Genomic DNA, 19087 nt, shown 5'->3' with positions numbered 1-19087 from the left:
GAACACTTTGTTATAATACCTCAAACAATTGACCATGGAATATTTATTAGTGAGGAAATTTCGTAAATGGACATGTTGCACAGGTGGCAACCTATCATGCTATGCTACTATGCTTGAATTCACTGAGCTCATGAGACCGACCTATTCTTTCACAAATGTTTGTAGAAGCAGTTTGCATGCCTTGGTGCTAGATTTTTATAAACCTGTGGCTGTGGAAGTGATCAGAAAACCTGAACCTAAAACTTTTGTCAATGTAGTGCATTTCTAGCTCAGTGGTTACAAAACACCAAAATAATTGAAAGTTTTGTCTAATTATATAATAATTCTCTTGAATTTAAGACTCTAATATTAGTCAGTCTGCTAATAATAATAATAAAAATAAACAAACCAGAGCTTCTTGAATTGCTATTGTAGTTTGGCTAACGTTAGCTAGGATGGTTCAAAATAGCGTGTTCTAATTTGCATATTCATAATAATCATGCATATTCATAAACCATGGTGTTTACAGTGAGAGTGATGGTGTACAGATCCTAGACGTTTATTTAAGAGTTAAACAATGAAATATTGTACATATTTATTATGTTTATCGTGCATTAAAAGTAGCTTAGAGCGAATAAGTTTGACTCCTGATGGGATGATGGGCGTTAAAGCGGTGACGTGACGTCATCAGGACGGAGAATGAAGCTGAAGGGTGTGTGTGTGTGTGAGAGAGAGAGAGAGAGAGAGAGAGAGAGAGGGAGAGAGAGAGAGAGAGAATAAGGGGTAAATAACACAGACCCTCACTCTGTATAACGAATGTTTGGAGACTTCTTACGGCCATGAGACCTCCAAAAGACTCACAGAGTTCGGCTGCATTAATAATGGTTATATTTTTAGTGATAAACACCTGCACGAGCCGGACGCTTTACGGAAGCAGAAGAACAGCCGTCTCACCTGAGAGCGGTAAGTCGCACGCGCCTGATCCCTGTCCAGGTAGCGCGCACGAGCGCAACTGCATCACTTGTGTTTATTTACCCTTAACAACATTGAACATTCGTAGGACCAAAAAAGCTATGTGAAATAAAGTCCTGTGAAATAAAGCATTGAACTATTAACTCTACTCTTATTTATAGAAATGAACGCTGTTTCTATACATGTTTAAATATTTAGGTTGTCATTATGAAAGGTTATTTAAAAAAAAAGGTGAGACTTTAATACGTTAGATTTACCTTTGACTCATTTTCTTCACTTTCCTTCTGAGAAATGTACACAATTGGTGTATATTTAAAACCTCTTTAATTAACATATTTAGAAAATTCTTTATAAGTAAGGAATAAAATGATTGATAATGTTCTGATTTAGGAAAATAATCAACAATGATGAAGTCGATCATTTTTTAGGTTTTATTGCTTTTATACCAAATTAATATTCATGAACGACTTTCTTTATTGTGGTTTTTTTTTTTTTTTTTTTTTAGCCATTCACAGTTGCATTTAATATTATGGAGCAGTAGTTCTTTTACAAAACATCTTGTACTTTTTCTCTCTTGAAGTATTAAGACCAAAAAAGAAAACAACAACAACAACAACAACAACAACAACAACAGTCAGACTGTTAGAAAGAACTGACACTGGAGACTCCTTCCATAAATGATAAATAAACATCTCCTTAAAGAAAACATGCCCATATCAATAATTATTCAAACAACAGCATTTAATAAATATTCAACTAATACGTTTTACTTATTAAGACTAATAATAAACAGAATAAATTCCAGAATAAAGTCCCTGTGGAAGAGTTGTTGCCATAGAAACATTAATGTATTTAATTCATTCATATAAACCTTTTTTTTTTTTTTTTTTACATTTGATGTTGTACATGTGCTGTACATGTGGTCCAATTAGCACTTTTAGTCATCACTGGTAGCAGACGGCGTTGTTTGCATCAAACTGTCAGCACTTGTCAGCGGTTTGACCCCACAGACTGCCCTCGACCTCATGCTTGAACTCTGTTTCCATGGAGATCTGATGTAGCAGGGTAACTGTAGTGCTTTCTTTTCTTTCTAGGATTCGGGGCAAAGGAGCGTTTTCAGATCGTTACACAACACAATCGACTGCGCAGTCGGGTCGAGCCCATGGCGGCCAACATGCAAAAAATGGTAGGTTTGCTTTTGAGTTTTAATCCTTCTCTTATTGACAGAAAAGGACTCAAGGGTACCTCTGAACGAAGGGTGTAGTAAAGTGCAGTCACTGAACTTAAAGCACAATAGATTTTAGTAGGCATGCAAGGAATGGCTTAAAGCCACATGATAAGAAGCTGAATGGGGAACGAGTTCTTCAGTTTTATTTATTTATTTATTGGAGTGTTGGAGGCTTTGGCTGGATTTGGTCAGTCAAATGCTTTATGTGGTTGAGACATGTGGACATCATAAGCTCTAATACTTGTGTTTGGTTGTGGATCTCTGTCTGTTTTTCCTAGAGTATGCAAACACACACACATATTTATATATAGGCAGAGATATTTCGCTCCATGGTTTCCCAGGATCTCGCTTCTACACCTTTTTTTTTTCTTTTTTGGATTGGTGCCAAAGCTCTTCATTAATGGAACATGCCAGAAGAAACCCCCAGCATGCTTGACGAGGACGGTGTCTACCCCCACCTCCAAAAAAACCCATAACAAAACCAGTCAGAGTTTCAAAATAGAACGCGCTTTGTAAAGAAACTCTCCTCTATTGAAACTGCTGACCTTGAACGCTTCTTCTGTAGAAATTTCCCACAGTTCTTCCTAAGTTCTACAAACACCTATCAGCCGGGTGGAATGTGACTCCATCCCCAGCTGGAGTCTATTCTGGTTTCAAAAGTGCAGTTAATCCATTCAGATGTCCTGTTTCTCCGAAGGATATCCCAAGGTGAAACAGTGATAGCACTGTCACACAGACTGTGGGTCTCTTTGACACGAGTCCATCGTAAGCACCAGGACAGCTGCTGCCTGAGCGCAGGTCAAGGCGCTAATCCCGATGTTTACGGACCAAATGTCCTGTCGTGTGCTACCGCAGGCTTACAGAGTAAAGGCACACAAGCTGGTGCGTAATGCTGCTTTCACATTCACTTTATTTCACATTCATTTCTTTTTCGCCATCCTCCAGAACCTCCTTGTTGTAATGCTGCTGGAAGATTTTAACCCCTTTTACCAATACACTAGTGTTCCGCTAATGCACAAATCGTTTCCACAAGCATATGAATGACTTTATGGCTGGAAGTCTAAAATGAGTTTTGGCATTATGTGTTTTCCCCCCTGTTGATAACCTTACACAGAATTTTTGACGTGACTGACATACAGCTAAGTACGGTGACCCATCCTCAGAATTCGTTCTCTGCATTTGACCCATCCAAAGTGCACACACACAGCCGTGAACACACACACACACCGTGAACACACACCCGGAGCAGTGGGCAGCCATTTATGCTGTGGCGCCCGGGGAGCAGTTGGGGGGTTCGGTGCCTTGCTCAAGGGCACCTCAGTCGTGGCCGGCCCGAGACTCGAACCCACAACCTCAGGATTATGAGTCAGACTCGCTAACCATTAGGCCACGATGTTGAAGATCAAATTCGAGCAAGAACTTGGAGCTTCTCAGAGAGCAGAAATGGGTTTGATATCAACATTTACTTTGAAGATACAGTACAAACATTTGTGTGGGAAAAAAAACGTTCAGTGATGTATCTTTCACCAACACACTCACTGTCCAATGCAGCTATTTATTATCTATGTCTTAAGCCCTATTCGGCCTGGATTAGTTTAACGTGGGGACGTGGGGGTAAAGTAATTATTACCAGAGCTTCTCTGTGATTTTAGTCCCGTCCGAATGTGCCATCTCGGTAATCATTATGGACAATGTCAGTAAAGATTACGGCGACTTTTACCTTCTGTAAAAAGGACCGGAAAAATTACCTCAGGTAATACTAATCCCGTCCGAATCGACCCGCTGTAAAATTCAATACATAGTTTTTCAAGCATGGAGGTGCCATGTTGTCTGTTTGCGCACGTGATAACAGGAAGCAACGTCATACGCACATGACGACGAGGAGGTTAATGTGGTGCGTAAAGCGAGTTACCCCTCCCACTTCTGCTAGTTTTACTGAGATGTCTTGTCCCGTGCGAATTGGCCAATTAATATTACAGACGTCCTGAGGTAAAATTGCATTACTCCACGTCCCCACGTAAAACTAATCCCGTCCGAATAGTGCTTTAGACACAGTCTTGAGTTGAGACTCACAACTCATAGCTTTGTAAATCTCGGTTGTCTGATGCTTTAAGGAATAAATACACCTAACCCTATGAGTTTAGCACAAAGCATTTTATTCTACTTATTTCCACATCAATTGTTCACATCAGGATTTGTATTTGTTTACAGTCACTTTTTAATGCGGTTCTTGTTATCACTTACGTTATAGCAGCTACTGTACAAAGTCAATCCCTCACCAACGTCTCTATTTTGCCTCTTGCAGCTTTGTTATAGAGAAATAAAAAACCCTCATGATGTCATCAACTCATAAATCAACAATTAGCTAGAAATAATCACGGAAAATAAATCAATGCTAAGAAGCCCTGGTATAACTCTTCATATAATGTAAAAACATTTAAATGTTTTTATTACTTGAAAGAAAAATCAATTAAAACCTACAGTAAGTGACATCTTGTTGGAGTGAGGGTGTGCAAACTTTTGCACTGAACTGTAATTCATGGTCGAGACAGATTTAAATACATCACGCATAAAGACAGCATCATCAGGGATTGAGTATTAATAGACATTGCGTCATCATCATCATCTTCGTAATCATCATCATCATCAGTCTACGTTTTGTATTCCAGGCCGTCGCATTGGAGATAATTTGCTTAAAGGCTCACAGAGGAGTTTTCGTGCAGCTCAAAAGGGATATTAAAGTGCTTTAGTGATAAATTTGAAAAAGGCTTTGCGCTGAAGCGGCTTTGTGATTATCGTTCTGCAATATTTGCACAGAAATCCATAAGCGCAGCCTGATTGTCTGTGGCTGTACCAGAGATTAGAGGCTCACGCTGAAGCTCTAAGCTCGGCTTTCACAGGGAGATAAAATTCCCTAATTTCCTAAAATTTCTCAAATGATGGTCTTTTTTTTTGCCGGTGACCCCGTTGTGGTTTTATGTGGAGCGAGTGGAACGTGTGTGTGAAATAACTGAGTGTGCAGTACTGAAAGGGAAGTGTGTGTGTGTGTGTGTGTGTGTGTGTGTGTGTGTGTGTGTGTGTGTGTGTGTGTGTGTGTGTGTGTGTGAACCTGTCAGAATTGTCAAATGTGAATTGTCATTGTGAATTCACAGTTGTTGCAAAAAAGCAAGAAAAGCTGAACAAGCTGTATGTCTAATGTAAATTCCACTGCAACTGTACACTACACACAGTACACCACACACTAACTACATTACACAAACTACACTACACTATACTACACACGACAAACTACACTACACCACACGCACTACACTACACTACACAAACTACACTACACAAAATTCCACACACTACACACACTACACTACACTAAATTACACACACTACACACACTACACTACACTAAATTACACACACTACACACACAACACTACACTAAATTACACACACTACACTACACTAGACACACTACACTACACTACACTACACACACACTACATCACACACTACACTACACACTACACTACAATACACTACACTACACTACACACACTACACTACAAAACAATGCACAACACTACACAACACAACACTACACAACACTACACTACACTACACAACACTACACTACACAACACTACACTACACACACTACATTACACACACTACACTACAATACAATGCACTACACTACACAACACTACACTACACAACACTACACTACACAACACTACACTACACACACTACATTACACACACTACACTACAATACAATGCACTACACTACACAACACAACACAACACTACACTACACAACACTACACAACACTACACTACACTACACAACACTACACTACACAACACTACACTACACTACACAACACAACACAACACTACACTACACAACACTACACAACACTACACTACACTACACTACACAACACTACACTACACAACACTACACTACACTACACAACACTACACTACACTACACAACACTACACAACACTACACTACACTACACAACACTACACAACACTACACTACACTACACAACACTACACTACACTACACTACACAACACAACACAACACTACACTACACAACACAACACAACACAACACAACACAACACTACACTACACAACACTACACAACACAACACAACACAACACTACACAACACAACACAACACAACACAACACTACACTACACTACACTACACTACACTACACTACACAACACAACACAACACAACACAACACAACACTACACTACACTACACAACACTACACTACACTACACAACACTACACAACACAACACAACACAACACAACACTACACAACACTACACTACACTACACAACACTACACAACACAACACAACACAACACTACACAACACAACACAACACTACACTACACTACACTACACAACACTACACTACACAACACAACACTACACAACACTACACAACACTACACTACACAACACTACACTACACTACACTACACAACACTACACTACACTACACAACACTACACTACACTACACAACACTACACAACACAACACAACACTACACAACACAACACTACACAACACAACACTACACTACACAACACTACACAACACTACACAACACAACACTACACAACACTACACAACACTACACAACACAACACAACACAACACTACACAACACTACACTACACAACACAACACTACACTACACTACACAACACAACACTACACAACACAACACTACACAACACAACACTACACAACACAACACTACACTACACAACACTACACTACACTACACAACACTACACTACACTGCCCAAAACACCAATTGTCATGTTTGTATAAATTACACATCTGGAGGTTTGTTGAAATCCGTCAGATCAAAGAAGTATAAGTGAACTTTATTAACCTGAAAGCTCAAATTAGCGTATAATATTTACTCAAATATTATTTTTTATGCATAGTAGAAGGGGGCGGGGCTACGAGGCGCTGACGCTGGGCGATCTTACAAATGTCTTTTAGACTACTTGATGTTGTGTGGATTTTTTAGTATAAGAAGTTAGTGTCTCATTAGACAAGATACTAATCATTCTGTTACACTAGGCGCTAAAGTGCACAGTACACATTTCATATATGGCTCAGTGTCAGAGACTAGGACTATGCCCTGCTGGAGCACTAGGGGGCGCTGACAGGCGTTATAATTCATGTTATTGTGACGTGATTATGTCTTGTTTGAATTCACCTGTTTCTCATTGTTCTGAATATGGTTTATTTATATTAACCCCCCCCCCCCCGAGTGTCGATTGTTTGTCGAGTGTTCACATGTTCACGTGTGCTATGTTTGCTCTTGTGTGCTGTCACGTTTATGTCATGTTTCCACGCTTTAAGTAACTTTGTTTTGGTCTTAGTTATGTCATGTAGTTTCTAAGTGTTCTCATTTTGGTTTATATTATGTTTCTTCAAGTCAAGTCTTATTTTGTTTTATTTTTTCTATAATAAACCATGGTTTGTCATTATCCCTGCATTTGGGTCTGTTAAATCTGCACCACGCCAATGATAACATGACACTCATGAACACAGTGTAGTCTGGAAAGATAATTTTAGGTCAATAATAATAATAATAATAATAATAATAATAATTATTATTATTATTATTATTATTATTATTATTATTATTATTATTATTATAACAATATTAATAAAGAAGGTTCTGATTGTTACACAGCATTGACACTGCAGACTTCTTCCATAAATGTTAAATGAACGTCTCTACATTTAGACCTCAAAAGTCCATGTATAATCTGATATTATAGTAACAATGAAGAATAATAAACGAGCATCTTTTAAATCCATCACACAAAATGTCTTTAATGTAATCTGGATTTTATTCTATTTTCGTCATTTTGGACACAAACTTTTGCACCCGACTGTATTTTTATTCCTTTGGAAAAAAAAACTATCTTAAAAAAATCTCCCAGCTTCAGCTTTCAGCTGTGTTTTTTTTTTTTCTTTTACGGGAAGAAGATGATTGTTGTTCTATTCAGCTTGCGAGCGTTTTTATTCTCCCACTGCGAGCGGATCTAAATGCACCCTGTCAGTCCGCGAGGGGTTCTCTCTCCCTCCGGAGACGAGGCGGTGGAGTGACAGAAAGTTGGCAGCATCTCGGAGGCTTACATAGAGACAGCATGTGTGGAGAGATAAGAGACGACAGGGAGCGTAAGGCGGTGCGGTTCGAGCCAAGCCACTGATGGCTTGTCTGAGTCGCGTCTCTGTCTATTGCGTGGGTGGGAACAGGAACAGGACGGCTCGTATGACTCTGGCTGGTGATTTGTGCCAGCGAGCGAGTGAGAATTCTGACCGTGTTCTCCGCCTCTCTGTTCTTCCTTTCCTTCTAAAACTGTATCTCTGAAATGGGACCCCATCTCCACAAGGCTGCTGTGAAACCACATCTGTGCACCGTGGCCCCCCTGCTTTGATTTCACGCTAGATTTCACGGTGGTGACAGCCGTGTCCATGGGAATACGATGTCACCAGCCGAGCGTGTCGTACCACTGACCGCACACACTCTGCTCCCATTCAAGGGTCAGAGGAAGAGCCTGGGTCAAACGGATTAATCCGGGACAGACACATGCCTTATGACTTTACTCCTGGGATGAAACGAAGGGGTCAGGAAATGAATGACGGGAGTTAGTATAAAAAAACCACCTCAGACTTTTGAGAAAGTGTCAGGGATAATTTGTCATCTGACACGAAAGCAGTACATAAACTCAAAGCAGAGAGTCTGATTCAGCCTCAATTGATTCATGAAGATGATCTGAGTTTTTGTTTTTTTTTTCCAAATTTTTTTTTAGTCCTTTCACGATTTCCGAATTTTTTTGTGACCGCTGCAAGCAAAAATTCTTGATTTTGCTGCCGATTTTTACAAAATTGTCAGTGCAACTTTGTGTGTTTTTTTCTTTCTATAAGAGCTGTACTCAGGTTTGACAGACGTCAATCGAAGACGCTTCGGCGGATGGTGTGTTGTGATGAAAATCCATGCTAGTTCTGAAACATTGCAAGATCTACCAAATATCTATTTGAAAATCAGGTGTTTGCTTCATTTTTTCCCGTTATCTTGAAGGACTGACTCAACGAAAGAAATGCATCACATGTGTGTATGAGTTTGATTCCTTATTTTTCCCTAATCCTTCCTCAGGAGTGGAGTGACGCGCTGGCTGCTCTCGCTCAGATGACGGCCGAGTCCTGCTCAGAGAACAGCGCTGTATCCGAAGCAGACGCCGAACACGTCGGCTGGAACGTCCATCGATCGCCTCATGGCGTAGAATCTTACTCTGACATCATCAACTCATGGTTCCAGGAAGGATATCACTACGTCTATCAAAACGGACGCTGCAAAAGCAACCACACCTGCAAGCATTATACACAGGTACAGCATTAAAGAGGCAGCATTTAAAAAAACAATGAAAAGAAGCTGCATATTTACACTGAAGCCTGAAGTTACCTAAAACTTCACATTATAAGATTTCATCCTATATTCTCATATACATAGAAGTTTATATAGGATCTGTAAATAGTCTGAGCACTTTAGCCTCAGATGTGATCTACTGCTTTTGTAGCACAGCCACCTCAAGGTTCAGCAGGTTCTCAGATGCTTTTCCTCTCACCAGAGAGTGATTAATTGGGAATAATTTACATGAGTAATATAACTCTCTCTTCAACAAACCTGCAGATCAGAGCCTGTATTCATGATGTTTCTAAGAATGATCTCAGTGAGCTCCTAATTTAGCTTAAAAATATCTAACTATGAATATTATCTTCAGAGTGATTCAGGACCAGACAGAGCAACTCTGAACACGGAAAATACAACAAATTTTATCTTAGAGAGGAGGCGGGGCTTAACCCGTTACTAGGTGACACATTCTTTTGAAGACTGTGATTGGTTGTCTAATAAAAAAGCAGCACTTTTAACGTATGGTCTAATATGATTGGTCACAGAAATACACGATCTAATCTGTATCATCTTATTAACTCACTATCGTTATTAAATATCGTATACAACACATTTCTTCTCCCTCTTCAGCTTCCAGTCATTTTCTCCTCTGATAAAGAATCTCTTAATCCTCTTAAAAGTCCTCCTCACTACTCCTAAGACTTTTTGACCTCATGAGCTCTTTTAAGTGTTTTTAAATAAAGATAAACTTTTATCTTTACTCAGATCTTCTCTCTAACTTTAATGGGGAATTCTGACATTTCTAAGAAAGTTCTTACAGTTTGGTCACTAGGAGAAACTCTTTGAGCTAAGAATTTTCATGAATACGGGCCCTGATGCTCAGTGGGCTTTTTTATATTTTATTTTTATTTTTTTGCACCATTTTTTATAAATTCAAAAAACATCTGCGTGAAGTTCCAGGAGTTCAGCCGATCGGCACCAACAACCACCGAGCTCATGTTTCTTTGGTTTATTTGAAGCTCTTGACTATTTGATGTACTGTAGTTTATGCATGGCAGAGCTGACATGTGATTAGCTGATTGTAGTTATTCATTGCTCTGTGTGTTATGTGTTTCCACTGTGAGGCAGATGGTGTGGGCTACATCCAGTCAGGTGGGCTGCTCTTTGCACCTGTGCAGAGATGGAGTCAAACAATGGGACATGTTTGTGTGTGCTTACTTTCCTGGGTAAGAAAATGATTATTTTTCACTATTAATATCTTATCATACACTATTTGACTTTTTTTGTTACGTAAAATAATATAGGTAACTGAGAAAAAAAAAATTAAAGGGGCAGTTTGTAATATTTTCCTCACTGATCTGCCTTTACATCTTTCCCGAAAATTCATTTCTGGGCCAGAAAAATTCATCTAAATACCTGAAATAAAGTAACTAATGATATCCATACCATGCCAATATTGAAATTATACAAATTTGGACATTATTGTGTGATTCTTTTCAGGTCTTGAAAAATACAGACCTCACCTTTAATGTGAAAATCCTATATTTACTGTAGCATGAATATTTTTATATGGTTTAAATCCTACATTCATTTATCAAAAAGCAAACAGACTTCTCATTTGTATGTGATTTGGGATTTGAATTGAGGATTTGGGAATTTGATGCAAGTGTAAGTGGTCTATTTACAAACAAACAAACAATACAAGGATTTGGACAACGATGTATGTAGGTAAGACAAGACAAACGCTAGTCAGCGGTACACACAAAAACGAGGCTTTCAATACAGTGCTCATTAGGTGTATATGATCAATGGGGCCATGTGATGTGCAGTGGCTGATGGGTAGTGTAGTTTGAGCACTAACACAACGTAATATTATTTAATAGCTTTGTAACAAGTTTGGGAGGCACGTTGGCTTAGTGGTTAGCATGTTCGCCTCACACCTCCAGGGTCGGGGGTTCGATTCCTGCCTCCGCCTCGTGTGTGTGGAGTTTGCATGTTCTTCCTGTGCCTTGGGGGTTTCCTCCGGGTACTCCGGTTTCCTCCCCCGGTCCAAAGACATGCATAGTAGGTCGATTGGCATCTCTGGAAAATTGTCCGTAGTGTGTGAGTGTGTGAGTGTGTGAGTGAATGAGTGTGTGTGTGCCCTGCGATGGGTTGGCACCCCGTCCAGGGTGTATCCTGCCTCGATGCCCAATGACGCCTGAGATAGGCACAGGCTCCCCGTGACCTGATGTAGTTCGGATAAGCGGTAGAAAATGAGCGAGTGAGTGTAACAAGTTTACATCTCATTATCTCAGCTGTTACACATGCCTTGTTTCTAAAATGACCCGAACTGGTTTGTTCAGTGTGTGTGTGTGTTTGTGTGTGTTTGCAGGGGAAACTGGGAGGTGAATGGCCAAGAGGTGATGCCCTATAAATCAGGAGTGTACTGCTCTCTCTGCACGGCCTCCATGTCGGGGTGCTTGCGGCTCTGGGACCATGTCGGAGGCTTGTGTGGTAAGAAGCACCGTGGATCTTTTTGTAGACCCTGGAACTTGACAAATCCCTTAAAGGGATTTGTCACTTAAAGTGTCAGTCTTAATAAAAAAAGCTGCTAATTTCTTGCTGCTAATTTCCCCTCTCATTAAATATGCCACATTCTATGAATATGCATGGTATATTAATTAGAAACACTTACATTAGTCACAAATCAACAATCTTTTCCCAGTGATTTGTTTACCAGAAGCTAAACTCTTCTTTAAAATATAAAGTTGCCATAACAACCAGTCATTTACTGTAAGTTAACTAATCTAGCTAGCATAGCGCACAGATTTCTGGCAGTGCTAATTCCATTGACGAATAAGTTTCCTCATAGTTTCCTTCAACAATCCTTTTGTTTTAGGTGAAAATAACTAATTAACTAACTAATTAAAAACTAATGAACAAGAATGAAAAATATGACAAAATCTATTGACATTTTTGTTAGCGAATAAAAATGAGATGGAAATAAGTGCCAGAGACGAGATCCAATCAGAACTTATTTAGCCTATGAAAGGTAGGGGACAGTCAGGAAAAGGCAGGACGAGTTGGGAGACAACTAAATCACAATTTGTGCAATTAACACTGGTTTGAGGATATGAAGCTAGTGGCTGCAAGTGTTGAGGATGCAGAAGATAGGGATAGGTGGAGAGAGATGATTCGCTGTCGCGACCCCAGAAGGGAAAAGCCGAAAGAAGAAGAAGAAGAAGAAGAAGAAGAAGAAGAACACTGGTTTCTGAATATGGTTTGTCATCCTTTACCTTGCATATCAACCCTGATTTGACCAAAGCCATGGAGTGTATTTGAGTGACATCACATACCGAGCTCGTAGTGTACAAAACGTTTGTTTTGACTGGAACGCTAAGTGGCGTCTTAGCATTTTAGCCGTGTTAGCTGCTGTGATAGCAGATGATGTCTTTAGGAAGCGTGTTTTGTTTTTATGCAGGTTTAGACAAAGCTCATGAAGCAAGAACACTGAGTCTTTGTTGAATTTTTATAAGTTTTGAGATGAGGGCGTCATGGCTGAACCTGTTGGTAGGAGTTTTACATGATGGTAATTTTACTTCATGAAATGTAAACAGAACAAAATCCACAAACAATTCACTTACTTAAAAACCAGGTTTGTTTTAATGAATAAGTTATGTGTGCTGTTTGAAGAGTATGTTATTGTTTGTGTGTGTGTGTGTGTGTGTGTGTGTGTGTGTGATTATGGTACTTAAAGGTTCTCCCAGAATAGCGTTCAACATGCAACCATTTAAGGTTTCCTTTTAGAGCCCCTTTAGTGTGCTGAATATTAGAAGCTTTAGTCTACTGTGTTCCAGATGGACAAACAGAAGAACATCAATACGGAATCTATGTACACTGTTAGAACCATGGGTTTATTGGATCAATAAGCTTTTAATAATATCTTACACTCTTAAAAAATGGTTCTTTCATTTTTTGTCATTAGTGTGTGGTTCTATGAAAAACCTTTAACATCCAATGATCACTGTCATTACACAAAAGGATCTTTGTAGTGGAAAAAGGTTCTTTAGACTATGAAAAGTTTTTATGGCTCTAAGAAAAAGTGGGTTTTTTAAGATCTATATATTAAAAGGTTCTTTGTGGAAATAAAAATGGTTCTTCTCACGCGTCACTGTGAAAGCCCATTTTTGGTTATTCCTGGAACCTTTATTTGTATAGTTTTCTGGGAACCTTTTCTGCTAGGGATAATGTGTTGCAGGCTTCTAAATGGAACCTATTGGTTTCTCCAACAGGCAAATGGTGACAAATTTTTGTTTTCAAAAGAGTTTCCACTGAATTGGGAACCCTTTGCTTGTAGGTTTCTTCATACACAGTTTAATATAACATTTTAAGGTTCCTTCAGATGGACAAACTGAAGAACCTTTTTTAGGGAGCTTGTTATCTGATTAATTTGACAATGTTATCCTTACCTGGTGGTGCGTGATATTTCAGAGACCCCTCGAAACCCGTGCCGTATGAGTTGTGGACAGTACGGACAGCTGAACGTGTCTTCGTGCCAGTGTCGGTGTATGCGTGGATTCACGGGCCGGTTCTGTCAGGGTGAGTGCGGTTCTGCTCATATCACACCGTTACCCTTATCACGTCTCTTTAACACTTAGACATTTACTGTGGTGTACTGCGTACTGTCTACTGCGGCTGGGTTTCAGTGCGCTGTAGCGTGCAGTGTGTGCACGGACGCTATAAGGAGGAGGAGTGCTCCTGTCTCTGTGATGTTGGTTATGGAGGAGCGGAGTGTGCAGGTAAGGAGCTCACTGTTACTTTAGTTCTTATCTTCTTTTGTATTTGTGGTGTCAGTAGTTTATCTTAATAGTAAATTTATAGTAAATTATTTTAGGCAGAAAGTGTGTACTTTGTGTGTACTGAGTCCAACACAAAGATTCACTGACATACTGTACACTGACTTACCGTCCTGCTGATCGAGAAAAGAGTAAAAGATAACAAGTAGTGCTGATGTTAACACAACGCTGTTTAGCCACTGACTATAAACTGTCATTAAAACTCATGACTTTATATGACGTCAGCCCTGATGCCTTCTTAACCTGATTATGTCAGTCTTATGCTGTAACATGGGTATGGTCGTACTGTATGTTCTCTAGAGAAGCTGAGTTTCCCTTATCACAGCTGTGACATGCAGATAGACGGTAAATGTTTCATGGTGTCCTCTGAAGCTGAGACGTACTACACGGCCAAGCTGCGTTGTCAAGTGAGGAACATTTCACACAGACACACAACTGAACTTCATCCAACAGCGGTATTAGTCAACATTGGACCCAGTGATTAGGCCTCAATTCGAGTTGCGCGTTTATTCTGACAGGACAGAGGAGGGATTCTGGCTCAAGTGCGCAATCAGAAGGTTCAGGATATCATGACCTTTTACCTCGGGCAGCTGGAGAACACCAATGAGGTCATGGACACTGACTTTGAGACACGAAACCTCTGGATAGGTGAGAACGACTGAAACACTTTTCAAGATTCTACGTGCTACTTTGAACCCTTTTCTTAAAAAGGAATCTGACCGTCGAAGTCTTGAAGTTTACATAGAACTTTTAAGGGTTTCTTTAGAAAGACAAACTGAAGAACAAGTTTTTTTGGGTTTATTGGTGGGGAAAAAACAAGCGTCCTTTTAGGGTGCAGCTTTTCTTCACTTTAAAAAATGAAAGGTTCTTAAATGGTTTGTTGTCTTTAGGGTGTAAAGTTCTATGAAGGAACATTCATGGAAAGTTTGCATAGCTAAGAAGGTTCGTTGTAGTGAAAAAAATGTTCTTTACTATTAAATTACCATCCAAAGAATCCCTTTAAGGAAAACCTAAAAAATAAAGGATCCAGGAAGAACCAAAAAGGGGATTCTACGTCGTGCCATAGAACCATTTTTGGTCATTTCTTTCTGGTAACTTTATTTTTTAAGAAAACTGCTAGAGAAATGAACTGTATTGTTTAACCCTAAAGTTGAAAGTTTCTAATCTTAGTAACAGGCAAACTTGTGACTATAAATCTTGATAAAGTGCAGATGTACATGCAGTAGATGACTGATCTCCATAACTGACTTACTGAATGAGAGGGGAGTGAATTTCGGTCAGAACCAAAAGATTTACTACAGACTTCTACGTTTACCACATTTTTACTGGCTCAAATTTTGATTCACAGAATGAGAGAGGAGTGAATCGCAGTCACAACCAAAAGATTCACTGACTCAGAAATCGACTCATTGAATGAAAGAGGAGTGAATCTCAGTCACAACCAAAAGATTCACTGACTCAGAAATCGACTCATTGAATGAAAGAGGAGTGAATCGCAGTCACAACCAAAAGATTCACTGACTCAGAAATTGACTCATTGAATAAGACTGGAATGAATCTCAGTCACAACTTAAACATTTACTGGGTCAAATTTTGACTCAATGAATGAGAGAGGAGTGAATCGCAGTCACAACCAAAAGATTCACTGACTCAGAAATGGACTCTGGACTGGAATCTAAGATAAAGATAGATGATAATGTTGCTCTCCATTTAGAGCATTACAGCATTGTCATGGAGGAAAAGGATTTTATATTTCATAAAATGTTTTACTTTTTGGTTACTTTATGTAGCGCTAAGCAAACAAATGTTATTATTCATTCATTCATTCATTCATTCATTCATTCATTCATTTATTTATTTATTTATTTATTTATTTATTTATTTATTTATTTATTTATTTAAAAAAAACAGGTTTAACTTATAAACCGCTAAAAGACTCGTTCCGTTGGGACACTGGAGAAATCGCCACCTTTACCAGCTTCGCTTTCGGACAGCCGGACAATCAGGGGTAAGAAAAATGCAACACGATGATGTTTGAGATTTTGCAGCATGATGATGGAGATGATGATGATGATGATGATGATGATGATGATGCTAAAGATGAAGCTGAATATTAGGACTAAAGAAGCACAAGCAGCTGTAGTGTTTGGGTTTGACCATCGGGTGTCCCTCTTCTCTCTCTCTCTGACTTGAGCTTTGGGAATTGTGTCGAGCTGCAAGCGTCCAGCGCCTTCAACTGGAACGACCAGCGCTGCAAAACACGCAACAGATACATCTGCCAGTTCGGTGAGTAACGAAACGGAGTGGAAATGTCAGGGTGCAGGGGATGATGTACGGGTTTGCCTCTGCTTTCTCTGGAATAGGTATCGAGATAATAATAATAATAATAATCAGCACTGGTTATTATAACGCTCTCCAGAAATCAGTGTACATGTGAATCTGATCAACATAAACACTTCCATGCTAAAATGTCTCTAATGGAAAAAAGGAAAAAACACAAGATCATATGGAATTATATTGTAGCATGAAATAATGATGCTATGAACTTAAAAAGACAAAGGAAAAAAATGAGGTAAAAAAGAAATAAATCAAATGCTTTCTTTGTTTCTCAAAGCACATTCAATAAAAAAAATGTGTAGTATGGTATTTAGATAATAATAATAATAATTATTATAATAATAATAAAAATAATAATAATATTTTAGTGTATAGTATAATAATTTTTTATTAATTTTATTTTTTTTATTTTAATTTAACATTTTTTTAAAGTTCCAAAAAATGAACACAATCAAAATATATCTAAAAAAATATTCAACATTTTCATTTAAAGAAATCCTTTTTTTTTTTGGCAATTTATTTTGTGACTGTGCAGTTACTAACATAAAAATCTATCAAATAAATTCATATATAACGTGTCATATTTTTGTGATACATGTCATACAAGACTGTGAAATTTTTAAAAAAATAAGAAATATAAAAAAAATGTTTTGTTTCAATAAAAAAAAAATAAGCTAAAGATTCAGCAACTATTTTACAAATTAAAGGTTACTTTCACATGGATACACGGTCATGTTTCCCCTCCGTTAATACGGTACAGTAGCGACGTCGCTGAACTGAACTGAATCTGAAAGCAGAGACGGCGTGTAAACAAACACGTGTGCTGTTTAAGCTGCTCATCTGCGTCGTCTCTTTTCTGAGTCGTTCCGTTTGCGAGTGTAAACAGCTACAGCTCTGTAATGACGCCGGGCTCGATGGGAGTCTGTAGCTTTCGTCATGAAGCGTTTTGTTTCGGGATCAATATGTGCCACTTCACCGCCGCTGCCTCTATTGTGTGAATAACCTCCAGGGGCGGAGAATCTTTCAGCACGCGATTAGTGCCAAAGAGGCTTTTATCTTGTTTTCTTCTCGATCTGTTTTGTTTTGCTTTGTGTCATGAAGTGGTTATTGATTAATCAGGATGACTTTATGGAGAAATTGTTGCCACAGCGACACTCTCACAATGGTGTTGAAAGCTCTTATAAGATGTGATGCAAAACACACACACACACACACACACACACACACACACACACACACACACACACACACACACACACACACACACACACACACACACACACTCATCTCACACACTCTAGGATTGAATTTAATGGAACAAATTGGGGGAAGAAACAAGTCTGACTGGGATTAATAGCTCTCAGGCTGACTGTTTCACCACCTCCAGGGTAGATGAAGAAGCTACAGTTGTTGCTAATTACACTGATAGACACTTTAACTTCTGCTTTATATCCAGAGAGTGCGTTTATGGGTAAACGGTGTGTTCGCTACGAGCCGTCTTTTCGTCTTTCCCCGAGAAGTGCACAGGCTCCGTAACGGAATGTGTGGAACTATCTATCCTGTTGTGAATAAAATGCAGATGTGTTCAGATTTAGTACAGAAATCTGGCTGAGCTACAGAAAAGTCTTGTCCTGATGTCATGCTTGAAGGGAAGAAGCTCCTCCTGGGCTTTAGGGAGTGAAAGCACTTCCCTGACCACATCAGAGAGAAGAGTCCATCGTTCACATGGCTGAGGTCCAGATCTTCTTGGCATGGGTCCAGTGAAGCTTACTGTAGATCGACTGCAGGGAGCTCAGTGCGGATTTTGCGCTCACATGATCTCATGGTATCTTGTATATAGTATTTATTTGCTGGAAATTCTGCTCCTTTTCCCGCGACGCTACGGCTTGCCCTAGCAGTGGGTCTGATTTATCAGTCTTTAGCGGATTTACAAACCGTTAAAGTTTCCTTGTATTTCCCCTGTGCGCCACTCCACAGTTAATATTTCCTAAAGAGTTTGTTACAAGCTCAATTCTATTGAGAATGGATTGTATTGATGACCTTGATGTTGTGTCCTACAGTACAGTGACTTTTGTGTTCAACCGAATAACGCAACTGAGGTGCCAACAAAATTTTAGCTGATGTTCAAATGAGGCTTGTTTTGTACATTTCGTGTGTTGCTCACATAAAAAAAAAATCTTTAACATAACCTTATTGAGCAAAAAACAGAAGAATCGATTAAACCGGAACATTATGATACGCTTTGCTGAAGGGTGCC

General features: G+C 39.1%; 1 protein-coding gene across 1 annotated transcript in view; it reads left to right on the top strand.

The window, feature by feature from the left end:
- The first annotated feature begins 745 nt into the window (after window positions 1-745).
- LOC113650761 (C-type lectin domain family 18 member A-like) overlaps window positions 746-19087 on the top strand; it is a 19830-nt gene continuing 1488 nt past the window's right edge. The window contains exons 1-11 of the mRNA XM_027159267.2: window positions 746-942; window positions 2046-2137; window positions 9401-9631; window positions 10784-10881; window positions 12030-12151; window positions 14129-14236; window positions 14344-14436; window positions 14794-14900; window positions 15012-15141; window positions 16405-16501; window positions 16688-16779. Coding sequence (XP_027015068.1) covers window positions 819-942; window positions 2046-2137; window positions 9401-9631; window positions 10784-10881; window positions 12030-12151; window positions 14129-14236; window positions 14344-14436; window positions 14794-14900; window positions 15012-15141; window positions 16405-16501; window positions 16688-16779 — 1294 coding nt within the window. The 5' untranslated portion in view covers window positions 746-818. The remainder of the gene's footprint in view (window positions 943-2045; window positions 2138-9400; window positions 9632-10783; window positions 10882-12029; window positions 12152-14128; window positions 14237-14343; window positions 14437-14793; window positions 14901-15011; window positions 15142-16404; window positions 16502-16687; window positions 16780-19087) is intronic.

Source organism: Tachysurus fulvidraco, chromosome 13, assembly GCF_022655615.1.
Source record: "Tachysurus fulvidraco isolate hzauxx_2018 chromosome 13, HZAU_PFXX_2.0, whole genome shotgun sequence".
Taxonomy (NCBI): Eukaryota; Metazoa; Chordata; class Actinopteri; order Siluriformes; family Bagridae; genus Tachysurus; species Tachysurus fulvidraco.
Note: the sequence above shows the minus strand (reverse complement) of the source record. Positions and strands in the feature narration are given on the sequence as shown.